This window comes from Schistocerca americana, unplaced genomic scaffold (genome assembly GCF_021461395.2).
Source record: "Schistocerca americana isolate TAMUIC-IGC-003095 unplaced genomic scaffold, iqSchAmer2.1 HiC_scaffold_49, whole genome shotgun sequence".
Taxonomy (NCBI): Eukaryota; Metazoa; Arthropoda; class Insecta; order Orthoptera; family Acrididae; genus Schistocerca; species Schistocerca americana.
Genome location: NW_025726225.1, coordinates 1,839,263 through 1,862,775, shown reverse-complemented (window position 1 = coordinate 1,862,775; position 23,513 = coordinate 1,839,263). Strand labels below are relative to the sequence as shown.

Here is a 23,513-nt window from a genome sequence, read left to right as displayed (position 1 = left end):
GAATTTCGACGCAGTGTCTTTGCGCTATTTTATTTTAGCGATGTATTTCCTTTTTGCCGTAATGTATTTCCACTCCATGTGCACCTGGGAAGAGAGTGCAGTCTTTTGTGTGCAAGTGTATTTGAAACAAATTGTTTAAAGCAACATTTGCAAATGAATTGACGCATTAAATAATTTCTCTTATTTGTTTAAGCACGCAAATGTTTCGGAATAGTAGAGGAAGACAGAGAGGTTTCATAAGTGTGCCGCGATCTTTTTGAAAGTGCGTTTAGAGCCATATTGAATTGTATTTAGTAGCTCTAGAAGCATCTTGTGCTCAAAGACAAGGGCGTTTCCCACAAAAGAGAGTGAAGCCGTCTCAGGGGCAGTTTCGCAAGTGTATCGCGATCTTTCAAAGAGTATGTGTTCAAGTGTCCCGGTGGAGGTATTCTTCGGAATTATTTAAATATGTGCAGTAGTACATTTAATTCCCGTGATATCTTCAGGTTATGTATGTGGCGATATTCCGCAACACCAGATGTAATAACTCCCAAAGCAGCTTGTGAAATGCAACGCAAGAAAGTGCGCCAGAAGGGCTGGGGCAGTTTAGGTTCCATGGTGGATCGACTCTCAAACAGGCATTTGCCTTGTAAGGACGGAGCTCTTGCGTGCGTCGGTATTCCACAGGCGTTTATGGGGTAAACGCTGTTTTGTTTGCAGGTCGTTGCGACCATGACCGACAGCGCGTGCCGACACGGCAGGACACGAGGAGGAACAGAGATAGACAGGAATTTCTCAGATGCTTTTTATCGAGGATTAGTGCCTCATTCGGTCTGTCAGTCTCGGGGCCGGCACAGACACTTGCGTGTGATGTGGGCACTTCTCAGGTTCTCACTGATGTACTCCCGTCCAGTGGACGGCACATGCTTCGCGATCCAACGGTTTTTAACAGTCTAATTACGTCTAATGGGTGTTTCATGACGGTATTACTTGCGCAATCGAAATAAAATAAAGCGATCTATTTAATTACTTCTTTACAAGACCTGTAACTTCCCAAACAGCAGAGAATGTTGAGCAAGAGAAATCCAATCCCTGCAAACTGAATTTTTTATAAACAAACAATATAGCCTTCGCTATGTAGTTGAATTTCCTCTCATGAGGTCTTTCCTCTCCAGCACAGAGCTGTCAATTTGCAGGTAGCGAAGGGTGGGGTACAGAGGCAGAACGGGTGGTTTCCAGAGGGGGAGGAGTTAATTAATTGATCAATTTAATTAAGTAGTCACTCAAATTGATAGCGTGGGAGGTGGCTATTCGAATAACTAATGACCGAAAGTGTACCTGTATCAGTGTGTGTGTGGGGGGGGAGGGGGCGGCAGGATGGGGGGTGGTTGATGGGGAAGAGTTGGAGATTTCCTGTGGGTTTGGGAGGATGAGGAGGAGGAGGGGGGAGGGGTGGCGAACAATAGGTTAAGGACCAGTCAATCAAAAGGAAGGATTGTCCCCAGGGGGTCATAACCTGTCAATCAAAAGGGAACAATACGTTTGTCCCTGAGTGCATACTTGCCCCGCACAAACTGACAAACAGCCCTTATGCCCCTGTTGCCCCGCCACTTGCGTTCCATTCATTAATCGACCTGGAACTGGTCAATGAGCCTCCAAACATCAACATCCAGCTGACCCAAAGCTCAACCCGTCGGCATCGAAAAAGTCGCCATGGTCTCGACTGAGATGCAAATGGTTACATCGTTTGTAATATCGGCACCGAAATTACCGCGAGCGTATTATTCAGAAACTGCGTTACTAAGGCGAACTGCTAAGTTCAAGGCCTCCACGTAACAGAATCAAGGTCATGTATACCGAAAGGGGTGGTTTCACGCGCTCTACTGCTATCACGAAATAATTTCAACCTGGAAGTTGGATCCTGAGAGCGGCTCTGCGCATTGTTGTCACTGCTTCAAAAATGATTCAAATGGCTCTGAGCACTATGGGACTTAACATCTTAGGTCATCAGTCCCCTGAACTTAGAACTACTTAAACCTAACTAACCTAAGGATATCGCACACATCCATGCCCGAGGCAGGATTCGAACCAGCGACCGTAGCAGTCCCGCGGTTCCGGACTGCGGGGCCTAGAACCGCACGGCCACCGCGGCCGGCTTGTCAGTGCTGATGGAACTTCCCCCAGCCAACGCAGCCAACCTAGCGGTGCGTGAGGCTTGCAGTCTGCTCAGGCCAGTTCAGCTGTTGGGAGGACTGAAGTGGCACCAGTTCTTCAAAAAAGGGCAGGAATTGTATCCTTCCACATGGAGCAAGGTTGCTGTAGGTTGAAATTCAATGTAACAGCTCGGAAACTCTACAGAATTTCTCCATCCTGTCCGCAATTAACAATACTTAATCTATGGCCCTGAAACCACAAAATTTCTCCGTCTTGTCCTTAAATAATAATAATTAACCTACGGCTCTGAAAATTTCTCCGGCCCCGCCAGTCGAAAGTTCTTTATTCGGGTTGGCCACCAGTGGTCTCAGATTGCAGGGAAAATTGATTCAGTATAATGTATTCATTCATTAATTTCGTTGACCATCGAATTAATAATTCAATCGATCGCTCATTAGTGTCATTTGATTCGTAATTGTACAAGCAATCCGGATCTGCGATCGGAAATGTAATTTAATTAGCGATGCAGTTTAATCAACAACTCTTCCTTTGTCAGGAGACTCGACAGGGCTGCAGGTGTGACTTCTCCACGGCTCGTATACGTCAGAGAAAAGTCCGTGAGTTACTTTGTCTACAGAAAGCACACAGAAACACGCTTTGCCACACAGGCAAGGAAAATACGAATATCACAAACAGCAGTTCCTCCTACAAATGGTTTCATGTACTTAATGTCTTTACTGTAAGTATCGATAAACTTTTGCACTGGTATTCGTGCTTTTCCCAAATAGATAACCACTTTCCGAACAGCTAATGGGATAGTTCGATTCACAGTTACTTTACATTCCCGTGAACTATAAAAGAAACCATTAACACCTATGGCATAATACTCCCAGCAGATTATTCCCAGTTATTTCCTGCGAATACGAGTAATATTACTCACTGTGCGTGCGTGCCTCGTGCGAATCAGCCACTGACCACGTGGCAGGTAGATCAGGTGGCCGTGCGGAGTGTGAAGACATTAAATCCTGATCATGCTACGTGCTGCACGTGCAAAGAAACGGGGCACTGCTAACATTGGAAATTAACCTGGTCTCACCTAGACCACTTCTATTACAGTAATGGGTGTTGCGTCTTCTTAGTCTTTATCTTGCTATTTTTCACTGTTTTCGTGGTACGAGGTTGCACGATGGCCCCTATTTTTGCTAGGAGTGTTGTCTCACAAAAAGCACGAAATGTTTGAAACCAAAAAGGTACTGCGTTTTGTAATACTTGGGCAAAGAAAAAGCCTAGACTATGCAATAATTAGAACGTAAATGGATAAAAGTTTTTATCGAAAATTGCTCCAACAAAGTGAAACAGTCAATTGTATTTAAATGCGAATATAATTCTCAACGTTATTTGATGCTTTCAAAGAAAATAAAACAAGCGTAAAGTTAAATTTCGTGATATTTTCTGTCTTCTGCGTATTGTTTCATGTGTTTGCACGAGGGCGTGAACAAAAATAATGCCTCCGAAATTTTATTATGGTCTCAATATCGGTTAAGGTATTACACGTCATGCATATTACTCGATCAACTTTCCCGCTTCGCTGACAGAAGTTGCAACCGTGTCTCGCAGGAAGGTTCCGAATTTCAGCGTATAACTTGGCGGTGTGTAAGGTGATTATGTTGGTGCGTGTGAAACAGCGAGCTGCAATCGAGCTTCTAACGGAGCAACCTCTTCTTGAGCATCACAATGCCAGACCACACGCGAGCGCTGCGACATCCGACGTCCTCGATTGACCTCATCGAACATCCCCTGTACAGACCCAACTTGGCCGCATCCCACCCTTAACTGTTTCCGAAACTTACGGAACAAATTCGACGACTTCGCCTTGATAGTGATAAAGCGGTGAAAGCAGAGGTGACGTTGTAACTCTGTCAACAAAGTGAAACATTCTACAGCGACGGTATCATCAAATTGGTCTCTCGTTGGGAGAAATGTGGATTTGGTCTCTCGTTGGGAGAAATGTGGTTGTGGTTTGCGATAACTATGTTGAGAAATAAATATTGAAACCCGCAGGACAGGACAGGACAGGTTGTTGAAATTGTGGAAAACGGCCAAAATGAGCAGCTGTCAGTTACACTCGAACACATACAACTTTATTTACTTGACCAAACATTACGGTACAAATTCTTGAACTTAGTTATCAGCTGAATATGCCACACTATCTCATGCCTTAAGCCACAACCACTTTAATGTAAAAAAAAAAAAAGCGGCTAAAAGCCATTAACTCAAAATTCAGACGCCAAAGAGAATATTTAGAGGGCAGAAGGACTCACGTTCAGTAAGTTCTACAATTTGGCTGAAGGCCCAAAATCTAAAACTTGAAAGGCAACAACTTTAATTTACAGTTGGCTGAAGGCCCATGATTTAAGACTCAAGGTAAAATTAAATTTAAAAAAACACAAGGCAGAAGGCCTTTTCTTCAATTAGGCTGAAGGCCCCAAACAGTATGATGGTCGAAAGACAAAGATCTTTAATTTAAAAACTGCTGAAGGCCCCATGATTTAAACTAAAGGTAAAATAAATTTAAACAACAAAGCCTTATCTTAAATTAGGCTGAAGGCAATCTAATACTTGGCAAGCAAGGAACTTTAATTTTAAAACAGCTGAAGACCCATGACTTAAAACACTACTAAAATAATTTTTAGTTGGCAGAAGTCCCAAGGCTTTATCTATAAACAATATATTAATCAGGCTGAAGACCCAAACAACCTAACACTTGACAAGCAAGGAACTTTAATTTTAAAACAGCTGAAAGCCCATGAGTCAAAACATAACTAAAATTATTATTAGTAGGTAGAAGGCCCAGTGCTTTATCTACAAACAATATTTTAATCAGGCTGACGGGCCAAACAACCTAACACTTGACAGGCAAGGAATTTTAATTTTAAAGCTGCTGAAGGGCCATAACTTAACACACCACTAAAAAAAAATTCAATTTTAATTCAAAACCATTGGCTATGAGCCATAGAAATGCACACAACAAAAAATAAGAAAAGGCAGTGCTGTTGACAGCGCTCAGAAGTTTCGGGGGTCGGCCAGCACTTCAAATACTGACGCACACTTTGAAACAGGCATTCGGCCCTACCATTCTCGATCCGACGACAACCCAACCAACAGACAGTCAACGGGCCCACCGACAAGGTAACTTGCACTCCACTCGACCAGCACACACCTGGGAGTTCAATGCAAACGTAAAAGGCATGGACGCCCTCAACCAAGCATCCATTAAGCTGTCGAACTACACACCGTGCTGGACAGCGACAACGCGGTGAGGAAAGGACACTGCCTAAATTTACGTCAACGGCCAGTGCAGGTAACCGGAACGTTAACGGCCACAAGGCAGAAAATTCCGCTGGTGTACTTCAATTGCAAGTATCCAAATACAGTTAGACTCCACCGGACAGTGGCTAAACCTTCGCCAACTCGAACACACTTGTTGTTGCTCGCGGGAATGTCCCAACAGCCAACAACAAGAACCAAACGGCACAATGTGAACACTCTTGACTTGGTGGTAAATTAAATCCAAACACAACTTTCGTGTCCAGGCTCGGTGAGCCACGGACATTGTAGCAATGAGAACAGCCCAACACACTTCGACACTGCATAGAGACCGCCAGCGGGCCTGGCCAAACTACGCCCCACAGAGATTTCCTCGCTGTTCCACGCCAACCGACCGACTGCCACACATCAGCACAGAGACAGCAGGCAGCGACTGTCCAATAACAAGGACGAATCACGATTCGGCGCACGCAGGCAACCCATAAGCGATCGCCGGCCGACATACACGTCGTCAGACAAGACGACTGACCGATGACCAACCAAGGTGGTCCGCACTCAGGTGACATGTATCGGCAACGGTCGGGCGAGTCGTGACTGTTCGGACCTTCCTGCAGCCGCGCCCCGACTGAACTTCGCCGTATCCTAAGCCAAACACTGTCAGATCCGAACTGCACTGCCAGCGCCTCCCAACTCGCTGGCAGATCTGAACTCACCCCAAACACACGACAACCGGGAAGTAATGGCAGCCAGCAAAGATAATACGCCAGTGCTTATATCGATAAGCGCAGCTGCTACCGCTCACGGGCAGGCAAGGCGGCAACTCAGTTACACCAGTAAGGGAAATTAACATAACGAGGTGGTAGTAAAGGAAAAACAGGATGTCAAATGAGATACTCGTATATCACGAACACGAGTCACGCACGCCTCAAATATGTAGACATAAAGAATAGAGATGTAGAACGTTAATAAAGTTTGTTTTATACGAAAATTTTAAGAGCGTTCACATAAAGAATTCGAAGGCGTCATTTTCTGCAGCCTCTCGTAAGTATATACTTCCTCGAGCGATTAAATCTAGATGCTTTGAAACCTTTGGACGACAGTTCTTATTCTTTCAGTTTCCAAGAGTGTGAAGAATTTGCTATACGACCACTGTCAAGAACATTCGCTATGAATTTTTCCTGTTTCATTAATAAACGCTATTAACATTGCTTGTTCCTGCATTCTGTTACTATATTTCGGCATTTTAGTGAAACGGATGTTGTCTGAGAACGTCACTCTCACAGTTCCGATGCCAAGGCGCACAACAGGCAGCTCTCCTAACACATCCAGTTATGACGCTGACGAGTGCTCGTGATAGGCATGACTCAGTGAAGGAACAAATAGCCAGGAGTGCTGCTGTTGACTCACATTGCACTTAGCCACGGGCAGTCAACTAAGCAAGGAAGTCGCTCGTGTGAAAGGGACCCTAGCGGCGTGCAGAGCGCGAGGTGAAACGGCGCGGTGCATCGCCCGGCAGACTTGCTCCGTAACGTTCGCTGGCTCACCCTCCTTAAATCGCAGCACTGCTGCACGTATACTATCGTGCTAAACATGGTCGCCAGTGTCGCCCTAACCCGCAAGACAGGGTTCAGATACCCACTTCTTCCATACCACTAATCACTGGCCTGTAGCAATCCACCTACCTTCGAGAAGCTCTCAGACCCGACCACTGGACTGGTAAACGGGCACAATATACACGCACTACACCGTCTCCACTAATTTGTTATATCTCCTCTACAAGCAAAACTGGAGAAGAACGTAAAGTAAAAAAGCGAGAAGGACACACACAAAAACAGCACAGGTTTCCAGAGGAACAGATGGAATTTATTGTCTTCCATAAGTTCTCACCAAATCCGCCTCGTTGCCTTCAAACGTTACCTCATATCCCACTTTCTAATATGAGACATCAGCCGACTTGGCACAGGTTCGCTCCCCTTCTCACAACCGAGACTCAAACACCGTCGACTTTATAAACACCCGAGTTCCGCCCCACAGTGCGCACGACTCCCGCCCCACCCAGTCCAGAACTGCCGGCAGATTTTCAGCAAATCAGCCTTCAGAACAGAATTTCGGTATTTCAATTGGCCATTTTGTGGTAACGCACGTAGTACTTGCTGTAAGGCGTTGCTTTCTGCCACCCCTCTGAGAAGTTTCTTTTCCAAAGGACATTACCAGATACACGCCATCTTGCAGGGTCGGTCTAGACCACCACAATTTATCAGGATTAAGCCACAGAACAGACAGTTTAAAGAAAGGAAAGTAAAGGCGGCTCCTTTGATTTTTATGAAGTCAAGCGTTGCGCTCAACGACATATTGAACGGAGTAAACGAGAAATGATAGTTTCTTATTACTACGGCTCGAAATGGGCACACTTACGAAACGGAAGTAGTTAACCGAAGAAACGAAAACTTTTACGAAATGAAGCGCTCTTAAAACAAGCTGCAATAAATCTTTAGTTAAGAACTTGTCACATAAGGTTACCAATTCATTACTATTCGTATTGGTAAGCTGTGAGCTGTCACTGCTTTTAGCTTCAGACGACAGTGTAACTACTTTTCTCCTTAAATATCGTTTTTTTCCTCCCAGAAATTTTAGTTTGCTTCTTAACACTCCTTTTCTGGGACTTTGAGCTGATAAATCAACTTCACTTCCAACTCAACCGACTGTAATGGGACGCTCTTGAAGCGTTTCAGTGTTTGAATCAGTGCCGGAATTTTCATTCATGTTTTCAACCTGAAAGAGGAACATAGATGTCATTTATTAGCATTTCCGGATGAATAGTCATTAATGACGATTGACAGAAGTCCGAAATTTATTCGAAATAAATTGGCGATCACGGGTAGCAGAGGTGGTTAAGGCGACTGCTCGCAATAAGCGGGAAATCCGTGTTCGACTCCCGGACTGGAACAAATTTTCGTACGTCACTAATAGGTAGCATATCTGTGGCTAACACAGCTGATGGCATTCGCAGTCAGCGAATTTATTTCAAATTAACGTCGCTATTACTTTAATGAAGACAGTATGCGGCATTAAAATTTGATTTGTACGAATGGTTTGAATTAGGCCCAGACCTCGAACTTATTGTGTAATATCAACCATATATTGAAACGGTACAGTACCGCCCGACATTGAAAATAGGTACAACGTACTTCATTATTTTTGTCAGGACAACACACTTTATTGTAAAATAACTCAATTTCAATTAATACAGCGAAGCCGGAAAGAATGGCAATTTATTTATTTAATTGATCACATGTGCACTCCCACAAAATAAATCCCTACATTCAGTTTAGTGAGATCTGTGAAATGAATGAATGTATGGTCGTCTGCTAACCGCAGATAGTGAATGTGAATATATGATCATCTTTGAGACGATCCTTTGACCACCTTTGGTGGGACCAAAGAGACGAAATTTACCTGAGCTTTGAGCGCCTGAAATGTGGCTGACCAATACGGTAGCACGGTGCTCCCCCTCTTTGGCAGAGCTGCTAGAGAACCTGAAGAATGGCCATGTTTCAGCACCCTGCCGCTGGATCTTGTGCTGTTAAGACCTGTCTTAGGTGTGTTCCATAAAGACAAAAGAGTGGAGACATGGTATGCATGTGGAATATTTAAGAGTAGTTTGAAATAATAATTTCTCTATTTCAGGAACTTTTGTGGGGAGAATTAAATGTCAGGATGGTAATACTAATGGGATCGTAGTAATCTTCGGAAGTGACCAACGGTCACAATGAAACCACGTGTAGCAATAAGTTGAAATACTTCTGTGTGCTTAAATTGATCTGAATTACTAGTGTGTGTACCATAAGTTGAAATATTTAAGAGATGGCGTGTGCAGGACTTGAAATTAGAGACGAGTACTTTCACGTGGTGAGTACTGTGTGAGTCTCAATCTTTGTATGAGACAAAGGATAAAGAGAAGTACTCGTCCATGGTATCAGTTGAGGACTCGCGTGTGTGATGAATATGTTCTTAATATTACTTTGCGTGTTATGTTTCCGTGTGACGCTTCATTCAAACTATAATAGTCTGAGGGAGAAGCAAGGTGTGTCAGCCGTCTATCCAGCAACGCCACTTGGCTTGCATTGCACAGGAAGACGTGCATATATCTCCAGTGTTCATAGTAGGATAGAAGAATTACGAAGTGAGGCAGTGTCGTGTAAATTTGGGATGAATACTAATTGAAGTGGGAAAGCTGAAAGTGATAATGTTCTGACTATTCCTTGTGTTGTATGTTGTAGTGTGGTGTATGTCATGTAATTTAAGTATGTGTGGTTTGCATGGGAGAGTAGCAAGGTAGTTGCAGAGGTAGTGGGTTATGCTTGTTCCTTCTGTACCGCTCGGTCTGGAGGGAAGTTTCGTGATGATGATTGTGAGAGTCGAAGTGTGAGATATAAAAAAAAGATCCACCATCCTATCCAGAAAGTGCACGGTAGCGTTAAATAATTACGAGACCATAAAATAGAGGATCACCAATGTAAAGCCATGCCCACTGGGCGGAATTTCTCATGTGTTATTGTTGTAGGTTATAGAATTTGTGTGTATAGGTTATAGAATTTATCGGAATAAATAAGATAGTGAAAAGGAAAAGATTGGTGGCCTTTTCCTTCGAATTGTATGTTGTCATGATATCCAGAATTTATAATGTGTGCGCCACTCATATTCAGCGCGATGGCCACGTGTTGATAAAAGCCGTCAAATAAAAAAAAAAAAAAAGAAAAAATGTGGTATTGCCAGTGCGTAGTGAACAGTCAGAGTTCTATAAATTACTGATAGTCAGAAGTGCGTTTCCGTTGCGTATTATTCATATAGGAGGATAATTTGTAACTTAATTGTGAGTACGAGAGTTCATGTTACTCGACAAATAAGAATGAATCCACTCGCTTGGCAGACCACTCATCTTGCAGGCCTGATTGCTTGATGCCACAGTATGAGCAAGGCATGTGGGTGCCTCTCAATATGTATAATAAATGATGACTGATTAGTGCTACAAAGCAACTTTTGTCAAGCTTTGTCCTAAATATGGGATGTGTTTCAGCCGTTCCATCATGAAGTGTTGCTGTGGAGTGTCTCCTTCATCATTTTCTTCCAGCAGTAAGCAGAAAATAAACTACGATCATTAATTTGAGAAATGTGCATTTACTTCCAGGAATTATGTACCACTGAGCTGCAGGCTAATTTCACCTGGGGCCATGGGTAGTGCGCTCAAATAAAATACTCGAACTTCTATTTTCTTCATACTGTTGTGAAATGTGGCTTTCATCAAACTAAAAAAAATTAAAAAATCGATATTTTGACTACATTTAGTACACAGCAACATATCACTTAAAATGAACCAAATGTAAAGTAGCCAGTGAGCACATTTTTCACCACAAACCTATCAAATTTTACGCACAGTAACTATGATCAATACCGAAAGAATAAATACTTCGTCATCGAGCTGTGATATGAAACTATATGACACGAAAGGGCTCAATTTTCTACGGCAATCAATTTCCTCACAATGGGATCCGAGGTATTACATACAGTAGTGAGAAACAGCGCAGATTCGAAGCAAGTCGTTTTTAACGTTTTAAAGGAAAAAGAGAACTTCTACATAAAAACTAACTCCAATATTTGATCTAGTTTTGCTTCATTTACATGCAGCATTTTTACAGTTCTACGAGGTTTTATTGATTCCACCCAGAAAATCGGAAAATTCGTTGTTTTCTTGCTATCAGCTGCTTTGTGATAACTGCTCGTTACTTCCTAGTGTGGTCTTTTCTCTTACTACTGTTCATTATATACTTCTAACTTTAACGGTACATGAAACAAACGTTTACAGGTAACTTCAGCAGCTAAAACGGGCAATTGATAAAGTTAACAAAATGCATCCGTTCGCTTTTGGCGTTAGAAACAGCTGTTTACTCGGTGTCAATATGGCAGACTTCGTGTATGCGCACTAAAATTTGGCGCATGGGCTGCAGCCGAGTTTCCATTCTGTATACTCTTTCTTCTGTGGTTAAGTTACGCCCGATCGATCTCCAGGCTGGAGAACAGTCTTGATCCTCCAGAAACCAGGAAACAGACGCCAGAGTGCACAATAGCTACCACCACTAGCTGACGGCCACGACCAGGAACTGATACGCCTTCTATTTCCTTTTCTATTAGTCTGGACAACAGTGTTCAAGCGCGACTAATAGTACGATAGATTCCAAATTTCTCCACATCTGCCATCTTTCGTAATTTTATAACAATGCCTTGTGGGAAACGTTTCACTGGTTTACAACATCAGCTCAACAACCATCTACACTCTCTAACAAAAAAAGGAAATTATCTGGAAGAGATTTTCGAATGTCAATGTACCTTCATTCACGCAAACATCATTGGCGGATGTGTAAATGGTAGGAGTTGCAATTCTCCGTGGCAGACAGAATGGCGACCAGAGTGTAGTTGTTGCAATGTCTGTATTTTACACTGTCTGTATAGTTCGATCCAAGTGTCCTTCAGCATGTCGAGGACATTTGCATCGAACAATACAGACACTACAATAGCGGTGTTTCATGCTACAGCAAGGCAAACTGACGAGCAAAACATTGTCTCTCCCTGTTGAGGGAATCTCGTAATGTGCCATCACTATAGGCACGGAAGCATGCTCGGATAGCCGAAGTGGTTAAGGCGGTCGCTAACGATAAACACGAAATCCGGGTTAGACTCCTGGTCCAGCACAAATTTTCATTTGTCTCTAGTAAAATGTATTCGCAATCTGTGGACGTATTTTATATTGTAGTAGTGTATATAAGGGGCGTGAACAGCGTCAGATTTTGAGTGATCACTATGAAGGAAACGGAGATGCAGCATAATCGTGTGAGACAGTGTTATCAGCACCTGATTGTTTGAAAGGGGATTCAGTGTTGGTCTCCGTTTGGTTCGTCAGTCAAATAGATTTACAGAGCACTCGGATGCGACATAGGCCTGATGTACACTCATGCTCATAAATTAAGGACAATTGCAGAATGTGGCGCCACACAACTTGGCACTACACAAAACTGGCACTAATAGCATAGGCACAGAGGTAACACACAGGACACAGATCTGTAAGTCCACGGTATTGGTGATAAGTTGAGAAAACCGTCCCGAAACACATGTGCTACAAAACGCTACTGTTTCCTGCGCATGTACCCTGACATCAATACGGGATATGATCTCCATGCACACGTACACAGGCCGCACAACAGGTTGGCATACTCTGGATAAGGTGGTCGAGCAGCTGCTGTGGTATAGCCTCCCATACTTGCACCAGTGCCTGTCGGAGGTCCTGAAGTGTCCTAGGGGTTTGAAGACGTGCAGCGATATGCCGACCGAGAGCATCCCAGACGGGCTCGATGGGGTTTAGGTCTGGAGAACAGGAAGGCCACTCCATTCGCCTGACATCTTCTGTTTAAAGGTACTTCTCCTCGATGGCAGCTCGATGGTGCCGTGCGTTATCATCCATCAGGAGGAAGGTGGTACCCACTGCACCCCTGAAAAGGCGGACATACTAGTGCAAAATGACGTCCCGATACACCTGACCTGTTACAGTTCCTCTCTCAAAGACATGCAGAGGTGTACGTGCACCAATCACAATACAACCCCACTCCATCAAACCACGACCTCCATACAGGTCCGTTTCAAGGACATTAAGGAGTTGTTCAGATTATACCTGGACTCAAATATCTTCAACATTTCGCGGCCCCGTCACCAACTATATAAATATTAATTTTAGTAATCAGCAGCCTCAGCTGCACCGTTTACCTAGAATTTATCTGTGTTTCAGTCGGGATAACCCAACCTCCTTCAGAATAACAGTAGTTACTGCTATTCTGAAGAATGTTGGGTAATCCCGACTGAAATCTAGGTAAATTCTAGGTAAACGGTGCAACTGAGGCTGTTGATTGTTAATATTAAAATTAATATACCTGGAGTCGTCCGTGAACATATCCTGGGACCACTGTTCCAATGACCATATACTGTGTTCCTGACACCAGGCTTTATTGGCTCTCCTGTGACCAGGGTCAGTGGAATGCACCTTGCAGATTTCCGGGCGAATAAACCATGTCTGTTCAGTCGTGTGTAGAATGTGTGTGCCTGGAGATAACTGTTTCAGTGGCTGCGGTGAGATCCCGTGCAAGGCTACCTGCAATACTCCGTGGCTGTCTGCAGGCACTGATGGTGAAATATCGGTCTTCTTGTGGTGTTGTACACTGTGGACGTCCCGTATTGTAGCGCCTGGACACATCTGCTGGAATCGTTGTCATAATCTTGAGATCACACTTTGTGGCACACGGGTTACCCGTGCTACGACCTGCTGTGTTTGAGCAGCCTCCAGTCGCCCTAGTATTCTACTCCTCATAACGTCATCAATATATGTTCCTTGAGCCATTTTCAACAGACAGTAACCATTAGCACGTCTGAAAACGTCTGCACACTTACTCGCTGCACCGTACTCTTGACATGCACCAACACACTTCTATGTATGTGGACTGCTGTCAGCGCCACCGTGGTACGACCGCAGGTCAAATGCACCGCATGGTCGTACCCACAGGTGATTTAAACCCGCAAACCATCCACCACATCGTTGTTTCACCATGTATCAGCATTATCCTTAATTTATGAGCATGAGTGTAAATAACTCATGTTCGTTGTCAATGTTTCAGTGGACCACACTTGACCACCAAAAATGGGGGATCGTCGTGGTATTTGCACCGGGCAAATCGTAAATCCATTCACATCTGCGGCTGCCATCCGAGAACACCTGACGGAGTTTCATCAACATTCTGTGTCATGCTGCACCGCTGCTCAGAGACTAGCAGCAGCTGGACAAGCGAATTACCGTCCCATGCGTAGGTTTCCGTTAACACCACAACAGGGACGGCTGCGTGTGCAGTTGTGACGTGGCACGGGAGCGTGGACAGCTGATGAATGTCGTTGCATCATGTTCAGCGGCTTTGCACTACCGCGGATGATCTTGCGGCAGCCTGGAGGGAGATCCCATTATCCCAAAGTTTTAGTAAGGGCAGCTGTGTGTCACGGTGTGGGGAGCAGTCAGCTGTAACTTACGGCCACAACTGCTAGGAGCTCTGTACGCACAACGGTGCGTCACCGACATGCTGCGTCCTCGTGTGTTAACTCTCATGCGACAGTATTGTGGTTCCATTTTTCAACAGGACCGTGCTCGTCCAGACATGGCGCGCTCCTCTTTGTTCTGTCTGTGAGACTCTGAGGTAGTCCTGTGGCCAGGAAGATCCCCGGACCGGTCCCCGATGGACCACGTGTGGGACCAGCTCGGACGTCATCTACACGTCGGTGCTAGCACCCAGGATATCTAGGACCAGTTTCAACAGGTGTTCGAGAGCGTGCCTCAGCTGTCCATCCTGTCCAGAGAGGGGTCCAACGTCATACTGATAACTAAATTCACACTGCAAAGTTCTTACCAAATTTGACTCGATATTGTAGTTACAGAAATAAAGTGGAATTCTCCCAAAACCAGTTAGATTTCATTTCGTTTCCCCCCGAAATTCTAGGTGCTTTTGTCAGGCAATGTACATAAAATTTTTTACCTGTCCCGTTATTTTATTACTGTTTGAAAGTTTCAGTTATAAAGATTTATTTATTTATTTTTTGTATCCCGCCTGGGAAGCGGCGCGTGGGTAAGGAACAGGTACAGGGAAAGGTACTAATCTCTCGGTACTGCAGATACAGTTATGGCACCTTTACTAGCGGATAACATATGCAGACATATTACATAACTTGCAATGTGGTGCGAAGCTGAAGCGAAATGTCCTGGCTGTCTGCACCTGATGAAATGGGCTGAAGCAGTTGCGGAGCTCGTAGACCTCGACAGCGCCGGCTAGAGGGTGCTGTCGTCGGTGTCTCATAGTGCCAACCTAGCACAGCGGACCTACATTGTGGCATCGTAGCTATCGATACCACAATTTTTCTAGTTTCTGCCTTCGTTTTAGTTCCTGAAATTTTCATATTGCAGTTGGTGAGAATTTTTGAAGTTTGTATGCAGATCTTTACACATCGTCTTCTCGTTCAGCCATTAGTCTGGTCATCCGGGCAGGGGAAAACTAACTAATTGTCCACCACATTGTCTTTATCGGTGACATGTAGAGTAAGCTTTCGACTTAGCACATAAGCTTCTTGCCTTCGTATTTATGCAAAGTTAAATCATGTAATAGAAAATATTAGTGACTTAGGATAGTAATTCAGTAGTACGAAGACCTTTTTTGGTGCCTGTGAACTTTTGACGCTGTGCTTGTTGCAGACGCTGCGCATAGAGCAGGTGGAGCGGTCGGACCTGCGCATGTACCAGTGCGTCGTGTCCAACAACGAGGAGACGGCCCAGGGCACCGCCGAGGTCAGTCTGGGCGGTGAGTGTCCGTCGGCAGCAGACCCGTGCAGTTGAGGTCTGAGCTGCGCGCCATTCTGGCTATCACGATTAGGTAAGTCGATAATTTTGACAGGTCGATGGGGCAAAGGAGTTAGTAACACGGAGCGTTCCACGATACAACACGTCCGTTTTGTTAAACATTACTATCAAAATAATCCAAGTTTGGTTCCTACGATCCGTAAAGTGCGTCCAGTTTTCGATAGACATAATGCTCCAAATTACATAGTTCTGAATAGAATGAAAAAACAGAAGTACAACTCCAAACAGCCAAGATCGCTATTGTGCAGCATTTATTTTGATGACCGATTTCAGTAAAAATCTTTGCCATCATCAGATCTGCAAAGCATGGATCAACATATTCAAGCACACTGTGATCAGATGTAAAGGGTCGTAATACAATTTTACATAAACGTGAAATATAGCATCGAATATAACATACATTTTACTCAATCTTCATCAAATGCATATTATACCATGCCATATCTTGGAACGATGCTTCGTGAACAAGAGGACGGTAGTATATCGGCAATTCAAACATAAAATAACTGTTATACAAAACAACGTACATACTGCTTTGATTGTACAAGCTCATGTTCGTACATTAGCAGAAAGAAGACTGAGATTCCCAAGTTAACATCATACATGTTACAACCAGCCTACAGGTTGCACTGTTGTAACAGTTGCAAACAAAAATACGCCGTTTCATATAAAGCATAAAGACAAGCCAACGATTCAAAGATGTTACAGTGTAGACATACAATAAATAATCCAAATCAGAATACATTACACTTATTTCGTTATAATAATTTTAAATTAATTTATATAAAATTTAAAGCCACCTTAAAAAATGTAACACGAAACACTTTACCTTGAATATATCGTTTAATACACAAGCAGTGAAGCCAGTCATATGGCATATTCGTATTATAAAAACAAATACAATAAAAATATGCATGTTACAATATGCAGGCAGCAAAAAGCCTCAACAACCATACACAGTTGTTTGATACCATGCTATAAGTAACTACACATTGTAATGTTGTAACTTTATTTTGGTATGCTGATATCGGTGCTAATTGACAATGAAAGTGGGTTAAAAGCCGTGATCTGTCTGGGGACGTTAACCGTGGATTACTGGGCAACTGTTTCATCAGATATTTAGTCTAGGTTTACCAAGCAGACTAACATTAATGATAATCTTTTAATAGTCATACAAAACCGGTAATATATATATATAAAAAGAGAATTTAAATAAAAAGAAAGAAATCAGTTTATATTTGGAAATTTATTTTAAGATTGTTCATTGAAATCTCAGCATATTATACGTGAGTTATAACTCAGCTGGTGCCTTATTTACGATTGAAAAATGTGAGATTGTAATCTTACGGAACACATAAAATATGGAGCCAAGATTGGGAGACTGCATACGACACTGCATTCATAAAATAATTCACGAAGAACATTGAAACATAAGCAAGAAGAAATTAACCACAACCAACAGATTCAGTTTTTACCCAAAGAAACTACGTTCATACCACAATCCTGTCCGTCATGTAATTACCACACACTGGTATACTAAATTCATATTAACTCTTTGTGAAGTCTTCGCAAAAAGAATAGCTGAGGGCTACTTTGATGATTACACCACATGCTCCACGTGGTCAACTTGGTTTACACAAAGCGTACAACTCCACAATAATTTTGATAGTTAAAATACATTAGATCGAAAAGCAATTGACAAAAGCAAAACCTTGAACTGGTTACTAACGTCTTACTATTAACCTGATGGGTCAAACAGTTATATAAGCACGTGGTAGTGGTCTCGCAAAGTACACCCCACGTGGACTGAACATAAAGAAAAGTTGCTATATTGAAAATATAGTCAAGACGAGACGTTATAATCACACAAGCATTCGCATTTAAGATTGATGAACTTAGTTAGAGTTACTGATCAACACGTGGTTCCACTTTACTCACAAAGTAGTAACAAAGCAACAACCGGAAAATAATATGAACTTCACACGAGAATTACACTACGCTGCAATTTAAGATAACCTTAGATATTTTAGAGTTAAAACCGAAATAAAGATGATTAAATTTTCAGTTAGGCTGAACTTAACAAATCCATTGTCCTATGGACTTAGCAGACACGCGCTTAGCCAGAGATCTTACCACTTCAGACGCTCGCCACGGCCACCCTGCAACTGCCCTACTGCCGAGTGTGCTTCCTGAGGGTGGCTCACAAAGACCAACGGAAGTGGCCAGAGGGGCAGCTTCCTATACCAACATGACAACGGACGGACAGAACCATACTAAGGATAGAAACCTCTTTGCTTTTAGGAAGCGTAGCTACCTGTTCCGACGTTGGTCCTACTGTTCTCTAGCAGACAGGCTTGTCTGCTACCCTCAAGCATGCAACTACAAATACATTTGCTCATTCATCCTCTCACACAGAAGGGAAGGGGGATGACAGTATCTTATCATACACAGTATATAACAGAAAGCGGATGTAGGTTCCGTATGAGACTGTGTGACATGAATTACATATAAACTGTGTTTTAAAGTGTAGTAGTGTGACAGATCGTTCTTGTTTATGTGTAAAAGTAACACGTTCCACTACTCAGTCTCCTCCCAGATAGTCAGAAACACCACAGTAAATTTAGGAGAGGAATTTACTCCATAAATGACAACAGATTTAAGAAATTAAACATGAAAGGAATCCAACAGAGACCTTTCATAACCCCAACGCTCCGGGAAAAGACTGTGCAGGGAATTTTCTGGCCGTGCTAGGACATTCCCAAGCAGGCTTCTCACACCCTACTTAAACCAAAAATGTAAAGAAAAGGCAAAAGGTCACCAGCTACTTGCTAAAACACAATAATTTCAACAAATCTTTAAAATCTACTAATTTCAAACAAAAAAAAAAAAAAAACACAATCTGTGACACCTATTTAAAAGATAGTGTAGACCTAATTCGGTCAGCAAGTAAAAACAATGGTTCCTGTGTCATTAATATGAAAGCAATTTCTGGTTGTTACCCTTATGGAGTTCACCAGTATTTGCTCATTGCAGGAGCCAACTGATCACAGGCAAATTTATGACTGTTTATTAACAAGCAAAATTTATGAAAATAGCAAAGGTGCCACAGCAATTAAAAAAGAACATGAAATAACATCAGTATTATAAAGCAGAACATTACAATGCACAATCCGCAAAAGCAAAAATTGATAAGAAAAAAAACATGTTTTACAAAGTGGTTATCGCAAAAAAAATTCTATATCTTATAAAACTAATAATTTGTAGAATTAACATAACTATGTGGCATTAATTTAATCACTCTACTATATTTCAGTTAGTTAGCAAACAATGAGCACTGTGTCATTATACTGAAAATACAATTAATTATGTGATTGTTACCCTTAAGGGGTTCCTCACTATAAATATGCCCCATGCAAAGGCTAATCGATCACAGTCCAAAATGAATAGCAATCTGACTGATAAACGAAGCAATGCCACATGAATGAATTTAAGAAACAAAATAACACAAATCTAATACATCACACAAGAACAAACATTGATAAATAAAACAGTACAATAGTCAACATCTAAAACAAAAAAAAAAAACACCTATAAATAAAACACCTGCAAAATACAAGAGTCAAAGTCTAAAAAAGATAAATAGAACACCTGCAAAATACAAGAGTCAGTCTAATAAACACCAATAAATCGAACTCCTGCAAAACACACGAGTCAGAGTTTCTCCGACAGAAACACACGTATATGCACTGGACTAAGAACCGTATAATCACTGTTCACTGACACTCACTAGTTCCACTGTTCCGAGGCACAATATAAGGGGAGGGTAAGGGGGTGCGTCGCCGCAGCTGTCAGTGGGGATTCTTGTCCATCTGTTGCGTGCAATCCCGCCGTCTCTGCCCTCTCATGAAGTTTCTCTTGGTGGACTGTGTCACGTACATCACGATTTGGTTCCATGTTTGTGTTGTCAAATTCGTGTGGTATCCTCGATTGACACGCCAGGTTGATATTCCTGGGCAAGGATGGCACTTAGTGGCTCTTCTTTTGTGCCACCCTTAGCGACCAGAGAACATCGAACCATGATTTACTGTCGCTTGACAGTAGGCATCCATCAGGAAATGTTGATAGGCGTCGTTGAAGTCTGCCAGTTTCTCTGGACAGTACCTGTCAAAAGGCTCCACGCCCCTTGTGTTGTTTCTCCGCGGCCGTCTCGTCACGGTCGCGTGTGTGTGGTGCGTTGCCAGCAGATGGATTTCCGCGCGGTGGACCGCTCGCCCATCTCAGGTCGTCGCCTTCAGGAAGGGTCGCACGCGGCGGCCGCCCATTAGCTCCAGGTGCAAGGGAAAGTGTTTGCCGCATGCCCTTCTTTTGTTGTCGACCGCGCTCCCGAAGTGGCCAGGTTGACAGCGTCCCCCGCTGGGAAACCCGCCAGTTTACAACTAGTCCGGCTGCTCCCGCTGTCTCGTAAGAGTTTAGCCGGTTCGCTTTCAAGTTCTCAACTGCATTCACAGAAAATTTTTTTATCGTAGTTATGTGATTACACAATGTCATACATAATACCACTTAGTATTGTCTTTCACAATTTTGAAGAACAAACGTGAGACTTAATTTTTTTTTTTTAAATTAGATGAATCGACAATATAAAATAAAATTTAAATGACTTGACAATGTAAAAGAATAAAAATGAAATGACTTTACAATGTAAAAAAAATAAGAATTAAATGAACTGACAATATAATATTTAAATCCACATCACTAATGTGGTTCACTTACGTTTTAATAAATCCAATGCTACTTATTAATTCACTAAAATGAATAGGATTATGCCTTGTGCAAGTATAGGTCAGGACAGCATAGGGTTCACATGTTATTTACACACGCATACATGCACACCTGTTGTCTATTCTACAAACTAACTACCCATAAACATGCATTACTCAAAATTCTACTTCTATCCACTACTAGTTAAGCCAATAAGCTACTTCAATGCTATTTCAACACCGTGTATATACCACTACAACATTGTTCTAATTCGTCCTCTTCTTGACGCTCGCGGCATACGTCTTGTCACATGATAAATATGGAGAAACTTTCCTTAAACATACACAGTAAAAAGAACAATGGTTATTTACACGCCAAAACATTTATACCAGTTGACACACCTGATAAGAGACTCGCAATTATACATTTATCATACTCATATATTCACACATAAAACAGTAAGAAAATTTCATCTAAAATTACGTTATCACAAGAATTAATCACACAGATGGCTCTGAGAACGGTAAAAAAATGTCTGCACTATACAGGTTATACTACATTTTCTTACCCATTTTGCTGCGATTTCGTTCCTTCTTTAAGTTACCTCTCGCTTCCAAATCAGTCATTTCGCCTGTGGTGGTTATTCTGGATTCATTTCTCATGAATGGCAAAATTGTGGTCACCTCTATTCTGTAAAACAGTATCATCTTAACATATTGAACTTACAACAGACACAAAAGATCCGAATCCTCCTGCAGTTTAAATGAGAAATGTTTTGCTTCATCCTTATTACCTTAAACCAAGCTTTCCTTCGTTCCCATAATCAAAATTATTTAATCATCCTCTACCTTCAAGAGGGAAATTTCCTCAGTACAAATCATATAGGCTGCAGTGCATCCCGCACCAGCGAAAACGGTAAGCTGTAATGCTCACAGCATCAGCAAAAATACATAAACGTCGCTTTTCTAGGACAAGTATTAACGCAGAATAATTTTTTTTTTTTCGGCTCTGGCTCAACATCAGTGAAGACTACAAAAAGGATCCATATTTCTGTTCCATTCTCCATTTGCTGAAAAACTGCTCGTATTTGACTGCCATTATAATATTTCAGGGCCACGTAAATTACACAAACCACAATTCTTCTTTCACCTTGAAGGGAATCAATATACTTACGAAATCCACAGACAGCACTTTACGTACTCAGCTATAAAGAACAAAAAAGACATATATCATCAATATTAACATATCATCGCATATTGGGAAGCCAATGGTTAAACAATCGTATTATCGCATCCTGTTTTCAAGATTCCAAACTTACTCATTCCTTTCTCAGAGTTCTCCTATCTTAAAATATTCATACAGCACGCATACTATAGTAAGAGATCCTCATTTATACTGACAGATATATAATAGTAATAGATAGATAGTAGCACTGAAAGCAGAAAATCGGAAACAAGGCTACTAACAGCTGGGGACCTGGGTTTGCCAGACCCATAATACCCACAGATCGGATATTTCCCTGAGTTTATGCACTAATTCAGCAACGATCTTGCTTTCCTCAGGAGCGACTCTTTTCAATTTACACACAAAAAAACATAAACAGCATTTCACTCGTTCACAAGGAAACCTTTTATCTTTACGTTTGAATCAAACTAAATCCTAATTGCACAAGGAAAGAAAACAAATCAACAACATCACTTCAATCAATCACATAAAAACATTTTTATCATTAATTTTTACCAACATATTATTCAAAATGCATGTCACAAATTTAAACTAATCAATTCATTCTCTTCACCGTCCTCTCTACTCCCCACTACCCTTTCTACTCAATGTATGGTTTTACGTTTGACACATGGTGTAGCCCTTTTGATTTCTTCGATCGAAGAGTTTCCACTTCTATGGCGTTTTCATGGGGAATCTTCCTTATTCGATACGGGCCGTTAAAGAGATTAAAAAATTTCTTGCAGACACCTGACCGTTTGTTAGACAGCTTGTGTGATCTGATAAGAACTTTTTGTCCTACATGAAACACTGTTTTTCTCACGTGTTTCTTATACGCCTTGACTCTGGCTTCTGCTGCACGCTTGATGTTGCGTAAAGCTAAGTCAACAATTGCGTTCCGGCGTAGTCTCGGCTCTAGTGGCCAAGGCACCACCTCTTTGATTCTGCTCGGGGGCTCCTTGTTTTTTAGCACAGTGATTGGCGGAAGCTTTGTTGACGTATTAGGCAACTCATTAATTATGTTCTGAAATCCTTTTAGGTGTATGTCCCACGATCGGTGATCACGACTGCAGTATAACCTACATAATTTTCCTAATTCACGCATAATACGCTCACTGGGGTTCGAGCTGGGGTGAAAGAGAGATATATATATAGGTTTAATTCTTCTTCTTCGAAGCATCCGCTGCCAGTATTGCGATCTAAATTGTGGTCCATTATCCGAGATAACCCTTTTCACGCTCCCAACTTCATGCAGAAACTGCTTTGCAAATGCAGTTGCCACTGCCCTTCCTGTGGCTCTCTTCAACGGAGTCAGACACACAAACTTGGAGGTTAGCTCCACCGCTACGAAAACATATGCAAAACCTGCTTTAGATCGTATTAGTGGCCCAAATAGATCCACGGCCGCGAGGTCACAAAGTTTGCTTGGTATTATCGGGTGCAATGATGCAGCATAAGTCACTGTGGCCGCCTTTGCTCGCTGACAAGGTCCGCACACTCTAAGTACACCACGAATACGCCGTAGCATGTTATTAAAATAGCATGTCTCTTTCAGTTTTTCACAACATTTCTGTGCTCC

General features: G+C 42.3%; 1 protein-coding gene across 1 annotated transcript in view; it reads left to right on the top strand.

The window, feature by feature from the left end:
• Positions 1-23,513, top strand: part of LOC124585254 (Down syndrome cell adhesion molecule-like protein Dscam2) — a 156,198-nt gene that overhangs the window by 14,978 nt on the left and 117,707 nt on the right. The window contains exon 2 of the mRNA XM_047131382.1: positions 15,788-15,893. Coding sequence (XP_046987338.1) covers positions 15,788-15,893 — 106 coding nt within the window. The remainder of the gene's footprint in view (positions 1-15,787; positions 15,894-23,513) is intronic.